Source organism: Cucurbita maxima, unplaced genomic scaffold (assembly GCF_002738345.1).
Source record: "Cucurbita maxima cultivar Rimu unplaced genomic scaffold, Cmax_1.0 Cma_Scf00004, whole genome shotgun sequence".
Taxonomy (NCBI): domain Eukaryota; kingdom Viridiplantae; phylum Streptophyta; class Magnoliopsida; order Cucurbitales; family Cucurbitaceae; genus Cucurbita; species Cucurbita maxima.
This window is the reverse complement of record NW_019272020.1, coordinates 2196913-2211358: the sequence shown is the minus strand read 5'-3', so window position 1 is coordinate 2211358 and position 14446 is coordinate 2196913. Positions and strand designations below refer to the sequence as shown.

Below are 14446 nucleotides of genomic sequence, written 5' to 3'. Positions count from 1 at the left end.
TATTTTTTAAATGGCAATTGGAAGTCATGCATATATTTTCACCTGCCTTGTTCTATAAAATCCAAGAACTAACCACTTTGATCAACTTTTCTGTTTATACTAGAGAATGTTATCTCATATACTTTATCTATAGCTTCTTAATATGTAAGCGTCGATTATTGCAGACTTGTGAAGCTAGTTCTCTTTCGTTACTTTTTTTCTCCCTGTTTAAGGCATCGAGCCAAATCACCAAAAGCCAATACTAATATTTACATTGCGCCTACCTTTTTTTTTTAATTAATCTATGGACGATTTGAAAGGACTTTCTAAGTACTTAAGCATATTTTCTTTTTGACTTAAAAGAACACTTTTGAGGCACTTGTAAAGTTATTTTAATTCAAGGAGGAATTAATGAGACAGTAGTGGACTGTGCCACAGTTCAGAACAAAGACATATTACAAAATCCAAACATATAATACATTTGTTCTAATTCAAATAAAGGGCAGTGAAGGTAATCGTACCAAAGCAATAAATACAATGACATTTCAACTTACAAGTGGGCTCTTCAAGACTACTCAATTCAAGCTTTCAAGCAGCAGTTGAAGCAGCTTAGAATGCTCTTTCTCGTCTGGCAAATCAACAAAAAAACAAAAAAAAAAAAAAAAAAAAAAAAAAAAAAAAAAAAAAAAAAAAAAAAAAAAAAAAAAAAAAAAAAAAAAAAAAAAACACGTGTAAGAATAATAAAAAAAAAAATAGACACACTTTTCCATACTCGTCCAATTATTTTGTACAATTTAGCTAAGATCGCATACCTAAATAGAATTTAAAAAGAAAGTACATTAGTTCAAACAAGTTTGAACCTCCATATTCAGATTTTGGTAAGAACCCCAATCCCATGAGCTGGAAGCTTGTCCACCCATTTTACAACTTTATACAAGTTCAATACCATTGAACTAATCCATGGTTTTACTACAAAATACCCCGAGACGGATTGGGAAAGACCTTCCTTTCCCTCTTACGCTCACACTTCCCTGTTGAGAATTATTGGGAGTGAGTTCATTAATTTGGTGGAAGATCATGGGTTTATAAGGAAGGAATACTATCTCCATTGGTATGAAACCTTTTGGGAAAGCCCAAAGTAAGGCCATGAGAGCTTATGATCAAAGTGGACAATATCATACTATTGTGGAGAGTCGTAATTCCTAACGTTCCCCCACCTCACAATTTTTTAATCCTCTTGGATGAGATGAGCTTGATAGCTGTCAGTGATACTACAAAAGTACTTCCTTCACTCTGGATAATGTTACCCACTAACCTATCAAGCAAAATGTTAAGAAAAATTTCATGCAATTTATTTTAATTTTACATTTTTACGTGCCAAATAATAAAAAAATAGATTTTCAAATTAACCTTTTCAAATCTCAAAACCACCCTCCCAAGCATAACTTACAGAACTTCAATATTAACAAACTCACTTCTTTGCACAATCCAAACATATACATTAGATAGACAGACTTCACAAAGCCATTCGTTTGCGAAGTCAAGACACAAACAACAGTAACATAGACTGAAGTTCTTCAACCCTAGACTTAATAAGCTAAGACAACCAAGCACCCTACACCCTTAAACATTAATTCCGAATGGATCAACAATATCAAGTCCTCCGTTTTTTTTTTTTTTTTTTTTTTTTTTTTTTTCCCATTCATTGATTCATTACAATACCCAAGACCAAAGAAGAGGTTAAACTATGAAACCCGTTGTAATATGAACTGAATTCTTTTTTTTTTTTTTGGTAAAGGGTATAATATGAACCAAGTTATTCACTAGTTTGACTAATTTGTAATGCAGACAAAGTTAACATGAAAGCATACTTCTAACCACGTAAAATATCTAAATGCTCAGTCCAATTAAAATCTAAAACATAACTTCAACCGACAATTAAATAAATAGGATCATAAAATGCATTCAATTATTTTCATTCTATATCTGACTAGGCAAGCCAACCAGCATCTCATCTATTTTGATTTAGAAGTTGATTTGTCCAAAGCAATTAATGCGGTGCTGTGGTTAACTGTTCTTGTTTAATGCAATAAAACATATACGAAGCATATACTGAGAGTGATCCAGAAATTATCTGAGTTAAATGTCATATTGTGGCTGACCGTCCAAAATATAATCATCATCCCCTTCAATTAAACCAAGAAATTATATGTGAGACTACACATCTGAAGGTCACAGGAAGTCGGTCAACCATAATAAACCAACACACCTGAAAATTTCTCAACCGCCATTTACAGCTAATCTAAAAAGAACTAAAACAAAAATGGACGTTGACATAAGCTAGAATCTGTCCTTAGTAGGAAAAATGTGCTTTTCTTCCCCTTCCCCATATTAAGAAAAGAAAACCTTTCTGGCCGTTCCTTAATATGTGATAGGATTTATTCCCCCGATTTCAATCTTTGAGAGATGTGGCAACATACACCACATGAATGCCCACAACTAATATTTTCTAGTGGGCTAGGTGCGAGGGGGACCCCGCCCCAAACTTGTTTCCACCAATAACCTTAAGTCAACATCTCACCTCATCCTAATTGAACAATACACACTGCCTGCATAAAATCTAAACGATGGACAAGACTCACGACCTGTAAATGTTTATTAGTTATTTATGTATGCTAATGGATCATCTAAAATTCCCCTTCAACTGGACTGACACGATGAAAAAAATGCATTCAGCTTCTTAAACAATTTATTTATCTTTTTCCAATCATCGATTAGTTTTATAATTCTTGTTTAAATTTTATGCCCTGAAACAAGGCATAGGTGTAACATAACGGACATGATTAACATTAACAAATAGTAGATGAGAATTCTCTTCTAAAACACTGCAGCTTGTTTGATCTAGTTTCTATGCAGACATCAATGTACGTTTCACGTCACCAATATAAGAGATAACCTCTAAGTAATTCAAACAGTAACACCAATGGTTAACCCTGGAAATTAAACAAAGAACCAAGTTGACTAAATTTCAATGCCACGATGCTATGGATAGGAAGAGTTGTGATCATCAAAAAAATATATAAGACTGAAAATATGACTGGTATCTGAGATCTTTTTTCAATATATATATGTAACTAACATTTACCACATCCTAGAGCATTGAGGGTAGGAGATCTAATATTAAAACTTTCATTAGCCTATTCATCATAAAATTAGATGACACTTTCGGAAAGTATTCCTATGGACATTGTGACTTTTAGGTTTGTATTGACTTTTCCACAATCAATAGCTGTGCCCACAAGTTAATAAATAATAGCAGGCAGCATGGACCCACAAGTTTGATAAAGAACTTTCCAGGCACATACAACACATTGATATAACCCAACCCAAGCCAACAAATTCTTGAGTTGTCCAAACGGTATTTGTTTAGAAGAACATGCAAGTCCCTATCAGACATCAAAAAGTTACGAATATCAAATCTAGGGAGGAGAAGCGAGAATCTTACTGGTGGAGAATGATGACTCTGATGATAGGGGTGATGGTTATCAGTTGGGAAAGAGTCCGTTGTGGTTGGAGGCGCAGCTGAGGCAATGAGCTCCTCTTCATTTCCAAGACTCGCTCGAGACACGTCTCTCTTGTTCTGTTTCCTATTTTCCCTAATTTTTGAGAAATCAAGAGAGTAGTCAGGCATCTGTCCCTTCTGGTCCCAGTCTCCAAACTGTGGCACTGAAAGCCATGGAGCAGTTTTCTGTAGAAAATAAAAAGTATCGTATCTTTAAGTTGAAGCCAAGAATGTAAGTTACATTTAAGAATTAAATTATTAAAACAACATCAATTAAAAACTCCAAAGCTTCTCAATTTTCTAAAACTAACATATTTAATGTCAGCTAGCACACGCCATATCAGAGATTTGCACAGTAACCTCACCTTGTCTAATTTATTACTCGGCCAAAAAGTAAGTTTCTCTTGTAAATCAAATAACTATACGATTCGTTATGTGTGGAGAGTATTTAATTGGATAAGTTTTCCCACTTTCAAAGTCAGCGACAGCAATTTCTCTGAAATTTTATTTTTCAGTCTTCAGAACATGCTAAAATCTATATATATATATATAAATAAACAAAAAGTCAATGGTCGAAATAGAAGAGCAACTGAAGGAAACCTATCGGCTAAAGCGTTGAAATTATGGAACCATAGGAAAATAATTGGCAAGAGGATGGAAGAAAAAGTTGACAGGATTGACTGCTTCCCAGCTTAGAAAAAGTAACATGATTGCCTCCGTGAATTAATCATAAACGGTTAAAAAGCAAAAGCAATTCGCTAATTTCTCCCGTGACAAAATAAAGACGTCAAAATCCAACCAAGCTAGAGAACTAATCAAATTACGTTTCGGAAATTTAAAAGCAATGTGAGAAATTTCGACCGGAAAAGGTGGAAATATAAGGAAAAAGAAAAAGAAAATCTCAAATTTCGAAGAGGAAAATGGTAATACCAGTGCATGTGCAAGATGAAATGCCACGAAAACAGCGATGATTCCGCTCAAAAGAACGAATAAGAGAGCAACGTTTTACTCACAGTTTGACCAAAAAAAAACTTACTAATAATAACGAAATTCTAATGCTGCTACGATTGTTTTCATTAGGCGAGGTCAAACACCAAAGAGACGACAATCTCACCTCTTCAAGAGTCCCGCTAAACATTTCAACTCAGATCAAGAAATTTATGCATTTCCTCTCTATCACTAGCAAAGAACGAAAAGTACAAAACGAAACCCTACGCTTCTCAACGGAAACAAATATCCAAAAAAAAAAAAAAAAAAAAAAAAACAGAGCAAGCAAATCACACAAGCAGCAGGGCGAAAAAAACAGAGAAAAAAACGACCTCCTTCCGATCGTCCATGGTATCGACTGCAAATTCTCACTTCACAACACAGAAAATAACGCCGGACGAGAAGACGCTTCAAGCTGCAAGAGGAGAGTTCGAGTTTTGTACTCTGCAAAGAGGATTGCGAGTGAAAGCTTAGAGCAGAATCGAAGAAGAATCACCGGGCAAGAACACAAGAAATAAAAAAAAGAGTGGAAGCCTGTGTTGAGTCTATATACGTCCTCCGAATAGACGATAATGGGGCTCTCGCGTGCACAATATTACGACTATGCCACTCGAGCACTAATCTTGGCTGTTTCAGTGTGGCCATCGCTGGCTCTCAGGCTTTTACAGTTGTATGTTTAGCCGCACACGGAATAAAATATATATTTATCATGCCGCTTACGCGCCTTGCGTGGATTGGATCATTGACCTTATCCCGAACGACGTCGTTTCTTCCTTCGTGTAACATTAAAAAACCATTTTAGTACAATGGTTTAGATTCTTCGAATAAAATAGGTTGTATTACCAAAAAAAAAAAAAAAAAAACTCTTAATTTTCCCTTCATTTAAAAAATATTCCTTTTTTTTTTTTTTTAAATAAGGAAGAGGTATTATTTTGTAATTTAACCAATAAAATAATACTTTTAAGTATAATGGTAATAGTATGAATTTTCCACGTAAGATAGCTTTGAGGCTAAATGTGTTTATTACCAATGTTTATTGGTATATAATTTTTTTAACCACTTTCCAGATTATATATCTAATAATTCTATTGAAATTTAACAAAGGTTTTAAATTATTATTTTATTAATATATTTAAATAATCGTGTCAAAATGCAACGGGTAAAATTGAATTTATATTTAATCAAATGAAAAAATACGCATTTAATTGTGTAATAACTAAAGTCGAGTTATATTAGTTTCATAATTTTTTTTTAGAGTTTATATATGGCTTGAAAAGCTAATCTCCACATCTCCTCCCTCCTAGAAAAACGACAAAATCACCCATATAATAAATGCTTCTAGAAGATCTTGTATACACTTCGAAAGTTAGTTCTATATACATAACCAACGACAATAAAAATGAAAGGAAGGAATAAACACGAAATAGGCAGCCATGAATATTACATGATTTTATTGCAAGGAGATATTGAAGAGATCGGAAAACCTAGATCCATTTCCCGTACTTTTATTATACATTTCACACTAGCGTCATTTCTCCAACCTAGGCTCGAACAATTATTTTAAGTCGAAACGATGTAGCGTTACAATGTGTTATTGTAGCGCCAACAAATAACGATAATTTCACAACTATTTTATTGAGATGATCCAAAATATAAGGTAATAGGCTATGGAGTATCAAGTGAGTCCAAAACTCAAACAATTACGGTTAGTCCATGTAACAACCAAGCTCACTGCAAGTAAATATTGTTCTATTTGAGTTTTTTTTTTAGGCTTTCTTCAACGATTTTAAAACACATCTATTAGGGAAAGGTTCCACATAGTTATAAAAATGTTTTGTTCTCACTCCCAAGCTAATATGAAATCTCACAATCCACCCCCATTTGAGAACCAACGTCCTCGCTAACATTCATTCCCTTCTCCAATTGATGTGGGATCCCCTCAATCCACTCCCTTTACGGCTCAACATTCTCGTTGGCACACCGCCTCGTGTCCACCTCGTTTGAGGCTTAGCCTCCTCATCGACACATCGCCCGATATCTGAGACTTTAATACCATTTGTAAAACCTTAAGGCCGATAGTAAATATTGTCATATTTGAGTTTTCCTTTTGAGCTTCCCTTCGAGATTTTTAAAACACTTCTATTATGAGAGATTTTCACACATTTATAAATAATGTTTCATTTTTCTTCTCACCAAATGTAGAATCTCACAGTCCATTTGTTACTGGAACTATGCTATTTTCAATTGAACTAGTAAATTCAACATTTGGACTAGTAACGAAGTATGCTATTAAAAGTAATGTTTTTCATTAACCAAATTTAGACCAAGATTGAAATTTTATTTATTTTTGTTTGGTTCAAGGTGTGTGAATTGTATGCATATGGAAGATGACTAATGAAAGAAAGAAACAAAAAAATCAAGCCGTCAGTAAAGCAAGATACGTGGACAGCAGAGACCCACGAATAAGGTAACACGTGGCGGAACTTCACTGGATGACGTGGACCACGGGAAAGCTTCCTAGCGCCACGGGCACCACAAAACTCATATTTGACGAATTGGGCTTTATCTCTACCGCGGGCCACAAAAATGCAATCTTCATCATCTATATTTAAAAACATTCTTATTAATATTATTTATAAAGTGGAATTTTAATCCCTAAAAATAATCTCAATTATCAATAATCTTTTTAATAAATTCCGATTTTTGTTTTATAAAGAATTAGAATATGGAAAATTCAAGTATTTAGTGGATAGGTAAAGAAAATATTTAATAAAATATTTTACTAAATTTATAATTTTTGGAAATAAATTAAGTTTATATTAGTATTTATTAAAATTTTAAAAAAGACATATGAATGAATATCCTTATTAAAAAAAAAAAATTATTATTAAAAAGAATTATGGAAAAAAAATTAAAATGAAAGTCCAATATCTGGTGAACCGTGGGCTGAATCCTGTTCTCAGTTTGCCATTGAAGGAGCTCGCGCTTCCTTTCCTTATCGCAATCTCCTTTGAGTTGCGAGTTCCTTCGATTCACGAACCGCGATTTCTTCTATTTCATCTGTATTTCTTGCTGTTTCTTTGATTTCTCAGACATGGACTTGACTATCAAGCTTCATCATCTTCACCTCCGCCCGAGCTTTCTCACCGGCTCACCTCTGTTGGATTCTCGGAAGACTGTATTTGGGGCTTGTCAGCACCAGGTTTCGAATCGAACGGCTGTTCAACCCATTGGAGGTAACTTCAAAAGTATTAGAGCTAGTAGTTTGCCCAATCCTAGAAGAGCGAATTCTAGAGTGGAAGCAGTGGCCGTAGAAGCATCGGTTGCGGAAACTTCGACCAAAGATGATATTGAATCTTTGTTTTCCAGCGACTCAGCGGATGGATTTGAAGGTAAACGTGTATTTAAACAGTCAAATGCTGGCGATTCTCGAATTTCGTCAGGTGTGAAGCTTGAAAATGTGAGTAAGAGCTATAAGGGAGCGACGGTATTGAAGAACGTGAGTTGGGAAGTTAAAAAAGGTGAAAAAGTTGGTTTGGTTGGTGTAAATGGTGCAGGGAAAACGACGCAAATGCGGATTATTGCCGGTCTCGAAGAGCCTGATTCAGGGAATGTGATAAAGGCGAAGGCAAATATGAAAATTGCATTTCTGAGCCAAGAATTTGAGGTTTCGTTGAGCAGGACAGTGAAGGAGGAGTTTTTGAGTGCATTCAAAGAGGAAATGGAGATAGCAACAAGGTTGGAGAAGGTTCAGAAGGCTTTGGAAACTGCAGTGGAAGATTTGCAGTTGATGGGTAGGCTACTGGATGAGTTTGATTTGCTTCAGCGGCGAGCACAAGCAGTTGACCTAGACGAAGTGGATGTTAAGGTCAGTAAGCTGATGCCGGAACTTGGATTTTCTGAGGAGGACTCAGACAGGTTGGTGGCATCTTTTAGTGGGGGGTGGCAGATGAGAATGTCGCTTGGGAAGATCTTACTTCAGGTATATTCACATGGTAGATCATAATCTAACATTATAAAACTAATTCTTGCTTATCGTTGACCGTCTGTTTAAATTTTCCAATTGACAAAGCACCTTATTTAGTGCGCTATTTTATACCTGTTGTTGGTTATGATATGTCCAAGTTTGGCCACATACCCAGTGAGTTATAATCTTATGCCCCTCTGCAGGAGCCTGATTTGTTACTATTGGATGAGCCTACGAATCATCTTGATCTTGACACTATAGAGTGGCTTGAGGGTTATCTCAACAAGCAGGATGTGCCAATGGTTATCATTTCACATGACAGAGCTTTTTTGGATCAGCTGTGTACAAAAATAGTTGAAACTGATATGGGTGTATCGAGAACATATGAGGGAAATTATTCACAATATGTCATTTCAAAGGCTGAATGGATTGAAGCTCAAAATGCAGCGTGGGAGAAGCAGCAGAAGGAAATTGAACACACAAAAGACTTGATAAGTCGGCTAGGTGCTGGTGCAAATTCCGGTCGTGCTTCCACAGCTGAAAAGGTACATAAACATCTTCCACTTTTAGGTATAAATGTGATAAGATAAGAAACCATGCCAACAGGTTATGTGTATCAGGTGAAATTATGTTCTTAACAACTTGTTCATTATTAGTAGGCACCATTTGAGGTACCCTGTCCTGAAACTTTCTTGCAACAACCTACAAATTTCTTCTTTCCTGCATGAGCTCTGCATGTCTTCTTTTACGCAAATATATAAGACGTTATGTACTTGAAGCATGCCAATTAACTGGAAATTTTGTCCCCTAAAATCACATGTCTTGTTCATCATACTTTCTTAAATGTATGCATAGTTTCCATGAACTTATTACTTGCTCAAATGAACCTGCATGTTTCTTGCTTTCTTCCTCTTCTTCAAGATACCACTAAAAAGAGTTCATTTGCTTCAATTTTGCACTTTCCACTGTGTGGGAGTCTTAATATCTATGTTGGGTGGGCCAAATTCTACTTTCAGCAACCTCATATATTCTCCTAACAGCACTCTACTGTTCCTCTCTGTCACTCTCTTTCTTAACAACAGAAATTGGAGAGGCTTCAAGAAGAGGACCTTGTAGAAAAGCCATTTCAAAGGAAACAAATGAAGATTAGATTCCCTGAGCGTGGGCAGAGTGGGAGATCTGTTGTAGCTATAAAAAATTTGGAATTTGGGTTTGAAGATAAGGTGAGTTAATGAAGTTTTATAAATATTAATGAGGCTTCAGGGTGATTGGGTATTTTTCAATTTAATATTCTTCATATTCATATATAATTTTTGGTTTTGGTGTGGCAGCAGTTGTTCAGTAAAGCAAATCTTATCATTGAAAGGGGTGAGAAGATTGCCATTCTTGGCCCAAATGGATGTGGAAAAAGTACACTACTAAAATTAATAATGGGTTTGGAAAAGCCAAAAGGAGGTGAAGTTCTGCTTGGGGAGCACAACGTGTTGCCTAACTATTTTGAACAAAATCAGGTATGCTTCAGTTAGTCGTACATCACACCTATTGATCTATAATTACCACGTTTCTCATTTTCAATGGTTCCATCTAATATTGTAGGCAGACCTTTTTATGCCATGGGCTAATCTTTGTTTAGAAAATGTATTGCCGATTAAATTGTTTGTACTCTTGTTCAGGCCGAGGCACTTGATCTGGATAAGACAGTGCTCGAGACAGTAGAGGAAGTTGCTGAGGACTGGAGAGTTGATGACATAAAAGGTCTCCTCGGGCGCTGTAACTTTAAAACTGAGATGCTCGATAGGAAGGTTTCATTTTTGAGCGGTGGGGAGAAGGTAATTTTAAATTACCTACTATCCTTGAGATTAATTTTATTTTCTCAGCACATTGTGAAGACTCAAAATTTATATATTCTGTGATTATATTTCGCCCTCTTTCCCGATTCTAATTGTGATGTCTAGATTATAGTTTTGGGGCAACCGGCTTTACGTGCTACTTACATATATCTACCTCAATAATTAGCTGAAGCTCTTAGAGTTAGATGCATATAAATATTAATTTGAACTGCAAATGCTTTGAGCCTGTCTTTCATGAAAACATTTTAGAACACGAAAATATAGTTTATTAGTGTATATTTACTGTGTCTATGTCCAAGAACTTTCTTGTAGGAAAATCAAACACAGTTTTTGCCAGTTTGTGCCTGTGCTTGTACTTATTCTTTAGGCATGTATACCTGTATTATTTGAGTTAGGTGTGGCACAAAATTTAAATATCTATACTCTGTTTTTACAGGCACGCCTTGCATTTTGTAAGTTCATGGTAAAACCATCAACGTTGCTGGTGTTGGATGAACCTACAAATCACTTGGATATACCTTCGAAAGAGATGCTCGAGGTTCATTTTCTTTTTTAATTGAATATTAGTGTATCTGATTGACCTTGCACTTGAAACATCATAATCAATTGTCTGAATATCTTATCAGGAGGCAATAAATGAATACCGTGGCACTGTCATCACTGTTTCTCATGATCGATACTTCATAAAGCAAATTGTAAATAGAGTCATTGAAGTTAAAGACGGCAATTTACAGGATTATGCGGGTGACTACAATGTAAGGCTGCTTAGACTCTTCACTTGTTTATCATCTAGTGCTCCAGATCTTGGTTCTTGGGGTTCAAATTGCCCTGTATCTATTTTATGAAAATTTGCTCCCGATATTAAAGAAAGATTTTTATCTGAACCCCATGGGGAAATCAATATCTCTTGAGACTTCAATCGACGTTTCTCCAAAATATTGCATTCATTGGGATTGATATGAATGATTTCATCCAAAACCTCTTTTGCCAAAATTTCTCCTCCTCCATTTCTCTATCCATAGTAGATTTCACATGAATCTCTCCACCAATTACTTCTTCATGTCTTGAAATTGTTTATAATACCAGATCCTTATTATGCATTTTGTGGAAATGCAGCCGTTGGGACAGTTATGAATTATGTCAGTAGGTTCTTACTTGATGCTTTTTGTGGTTTATGACAGTATTATCTGGAAAAGAATCTGGATGCCAGGGAAAGAGAGCTAGAACGTGAGGCAGAGCTTGAAGGAAAGGCTCCTAAGCTTAAAGCCAAATCCAAGATGTCTAAGGTACAGTAATATAGGAATTATAACAAAGGTGTATGGTATTTAGATCCTGGATATCACAGTGCCATCTGAAATCATTTGTAGAACATATGGATATGATTATGGTGGTTTCAGTTCACAGTGAATGCTAAGGCTAATTTACTTCCCTCATCTCTGATCATTTTACAGGCCGAGAAGGAAGCACGGAAGAAACAGAAGATTCAGTCATTTCAGCAAGCGAAAGCTAAATCAAAAGGACAAAAGAATTCCAAGAGATGGAACTGAGTGAGACCTTTTAAACTCTCATTGAACGTTATTATTGAAATTAATGAGATGGTAATAGAAACTAGGAAGCCTAGGAGGTATAGCACATTGGGAGCCAGATTCCTCACCTTGTCTATAATGTATAAAAGAATCATAAGCCCTTTATTTAGAATGCTGTAATGGAAAATCTTATCCTGTTATTTCATGGTGTTACAAGCATACATACTGTTCTTATTTATCTTCTCCCCTCCCAATGGCAGAAGACTTAATTTCAATGCTGGGTTTGACTGACTTTTGGAATACTGAAAAGTACTTTTAGAATTCAAATGTACGCTAATGAAGAGGATATTATGACCATAACCAAATTTCTCGTACTTACAAAAGACTACTTTCCAAGTAAATTGTTGAAGTTCCCGCCTTTGAAAAATAGCCTGGGGATCTACCAATGTTACTACCAAGCTCATCGCAAGCCAGGGATGGCAATTTAAAAAATAAATAAAAATAGGACATTTGTTTGGCAGATTTAAAAGATAAGATATTGGACATTTGTTTGGCAGATTTAAAAGATAAGATTTGGTGAAGGATAAGAGTGTGGGAACTTATGAGGAAGCTTTTGACACTATTTTGGGGACTATGTGGCCCTCCAACTTCCTCTAAGGACTAACTTTTTTCATTTCATCTTAGACTATTAAATGTGTAGTACATCGACAATAAATATAAGAGATACTGATATCGAAATAATAACACATTACATGTTACATTTAATGATACGTCAATCATTTATTTCTTTTCCTTTTAATAACTTCAGCAGCTCCATCTCTTAGTAACCCTGACCTTGAATCCATGCTTCATATGAAGAATAATGGAAGCACTTGGAACAACCTCCTGCCCTGTTTCTTGAACAATAGCGTAGTTATGAATCATGGCTGCTGCTACTATTTTCATCTCAGTGAAAGCCACTTGCTTTCCTATGCAAGTTCTTGGCCCTGCGTTGAACGCCACGAATTTGTAAGACGGCACGTGCTTGATCCTTCCTGTTTCTGCTATCCATCGCTCTGGCTTGAACTCCATGCAATCCTTCCCCCACACATCGCTCATTCTTCCCAATGCATATAATGAAAATATTATCTTTGTTTTAGGATTCACGTGAAGCCCCGATGGAAGAACGTCAGGTTGTGAAGGGATTTTATGTTGAAATGGAACTGGTGGGTAAAGTCTAAGCGTTTCGCATAAGGCCCCATGAAAGTAAACTAACTTATCTACCTCTTTAATCGAAAACATCCGCCATTGACCACGAGGTTCGCTCCTTGGAATCGTTGTTTCAAGCTCTTCTCTTATCTTCGCTTCGGCTGTCGGATTGTTTGAAAGACAGAAGAAAAACCAAGAGAGAGCTGAACTTAGAGTGTCTCGGCCTGCAATCATGAAATTTAAAACAGTGTCTCTCAACATCTTGTCGTCATTTTCTTTGTTTTCCATGTATGATGTGATCAAATCAACCCCTTCCTGATCTTTCTCTTCTTTTAGCTGATTCAAGCTTTCCCTTTTGGTAGCTATCAAGTTTGCGATGGTTTGATCTATGATTTCCCAAGCTTCTTGCAGCCTCATGGGATGACCAATTTGGAGCTTCTTTTGAAATTCCCAAATTTTCTTAGGAATGAAGTGTCGGAGAAATATCACTTCCTCGATATCATCCATAGCCTTGGAAAACGGAAGTTGAGGGAATTCAAGAGATAAGCTATGGAGGTCGAAGCCAGTGACCAACATACAAGTGGAATCAAACGAGAATCTCTGAAACAAATCTTGCAAATCCAACACCGACCCATTTTCACAAACACTTTCAAGAACTGAAACCAACCCTTCCCTCACTTTCTTCATAGCAATTTTCTCCAAGAAATGAAGAAACTTCTCTTGACGAACCAGAGCGTGAGCGGTTGTACGTTGGGTCTTCCATGAAACAGAGTCGGAGTTGAAAATCCCATCTCCGAGAACGTCGAAGATGTACTTGAAATCAGGGCCTTTGGGGTATCGATCGAAGTTGGTACTCAAAATATGGTGAATGTTTGAAGGGTCAGCCGTTAGGAAGAAATCAAGACCAGCAAACCAAGCACCTTTGAAAAGAAAAGTGGAAGGAGATTGTTGTAAGATACGAGTTACACGATGATGAACTCGATGGATATGGAAGAGAATAGTGGGAGTCATGCCGAAGAAAGGCCAATTCCATGGAAGCCCATTGAAGTTCCACTTCAGAGATAGAACAAACAGGGCGAAAACAAAGGGTATGAAAGCGAGAAGGATTGATAGAAAGCTTAAGGAAGCCATTGGAGCCCTGCAACTCAAACTTGGCAGAGTAGATATATATACACACACAATTGTCGAAATAAGGAGCTTAGCCAAATATGTATCGGAATTGGTTCCATTTTCAATTAGAAAACCAATTAGAGTTTAACACATCTACCATTGGCATTTCCTTAAACAAAAACTCACTCTTTTTTCTTCTTCTGGCCCGGTTTCGGAATATTCATATTTGAAACAAGTTTCTATAAGAAAGAGACCGCTTGTGTGTTTGTTAGAGGTG

At 36.2% G+C, this 14446-nt stretch overlaps 3 protein-coding genes across 4 annotated transcripts; 1 reads left to right on the top strand and 2 right to left on the bottom strand.

Annotated features, from left to right (window-relative positions):
• Positions 1-350: 350 nt before the first annotated feature.
• On the bottom strand, positions 351-5073 carry LOC111478092. Its single transcript, XM_023122189.1, has 3 exons — positions 4861-5073; positions 3485-3727; positions 351-607 (listed from the first exon to the last, which is right to left on the bottom strand). The coding sequence occupies exons 1-3, from the start codon at positions 4876-4878 to the stop codon at positions 560-562; spliced, it is 309 nt and encodes a 102-aa protein (XP_022977957.1). The 5' UTR covers positions 4879-5073; the 3' UTR covers positions 351-559.
• A 2383-nt stretch (positions 5074-7456) lies between these two features.
• Positions 7457-12094, top strand: LOC111478082 (ABC transporter F family member 5). Of its 2 annotated transcripts, none has more exons than XM_023122171.1 (9): positions 7457-8510; positions 8699-9040; positions 9578-9718; positions 9830-10006; positions 10169-10324; positions 10782-10883; positions 10972-11100; positions 11527-11631; positions 11797-12094. In XM_023122171.1, the coding sequence occupies exons 1-9, from the start codon at positions 7623-7625 to the stop codon at positions 11890-11892; spliced, it is 2136 nt and encodes a 711-aa protein (XP_022977939.1). In that variant the 5' UTR covers positions 7457-7622; the 3' UTR covers positions 11893-12094. The 2 variants fall into 2 exon arrangements, with proteins under 2 accessions (XP_022977939.1, XP_022977938.1); XM_023122170.1 differs by having other exon boundaries at positions 9827-10006.
• A 369-nt stretch (positions 12095-12463) lies between these two features.
• On the bottom strand, positions 12464-14301 carry LOC111478084 (alkane hydroxylase MAH1-like). The gene has a single exon (XM_023122174.1). It carries the CDS (start codon positions 14188-14190, stop codon positions 12676-12678), a length of 1515 nt encoding a protein of 504 aa, XP_022977942.1. The 5' UTR covers positions 14191-14301; the 3' UTR covers positions 12464-12675.
• Between the last annotated feature and the right edge of the window lie 145 nt (positions 14302-14446).

Bases quoted from the DNA above. Each gene is read 5' to 3' on its own strand.
- LOC111478092 (XM_023122189.1), bottom strand. The intron at 608-3,484 runs GTAAGATTCTCG...TTGATTTGCCAG, and splicing joins AGAGTCATCATTCTCCACCA to ACGAGAAAGAGCATTCTAAG.
- LOC111478082 (XM_023122170.1), top strand. From the start codon at position 7,623: ATGGACTTGACTATCAAGCTTCATCATCTTCACCTCCGCCCGAGCTTT. The intron at 9,041-9,577 runs GTACATAAACAT...TCTTAACAACAG, and splicing joins GTGCTTCCACAGCTGAAAAG to AAATTGGAGAGGCTTCAAGA. The intron at 11,101-11,526 runs GTAAGGCTGCTT...GGTTTATGACAG, and splicing joins ATTATGCGGGTGACTACAAT to TATTATCTGGAAAAGAATCT.
- LOC111478084 (XM_023122174.1), bottom strand. From the start codon at position 14,190: ATGGCTTCCTTAAGCTTTCTATCAATCCTTCTCGCTTTCATACCCTTT.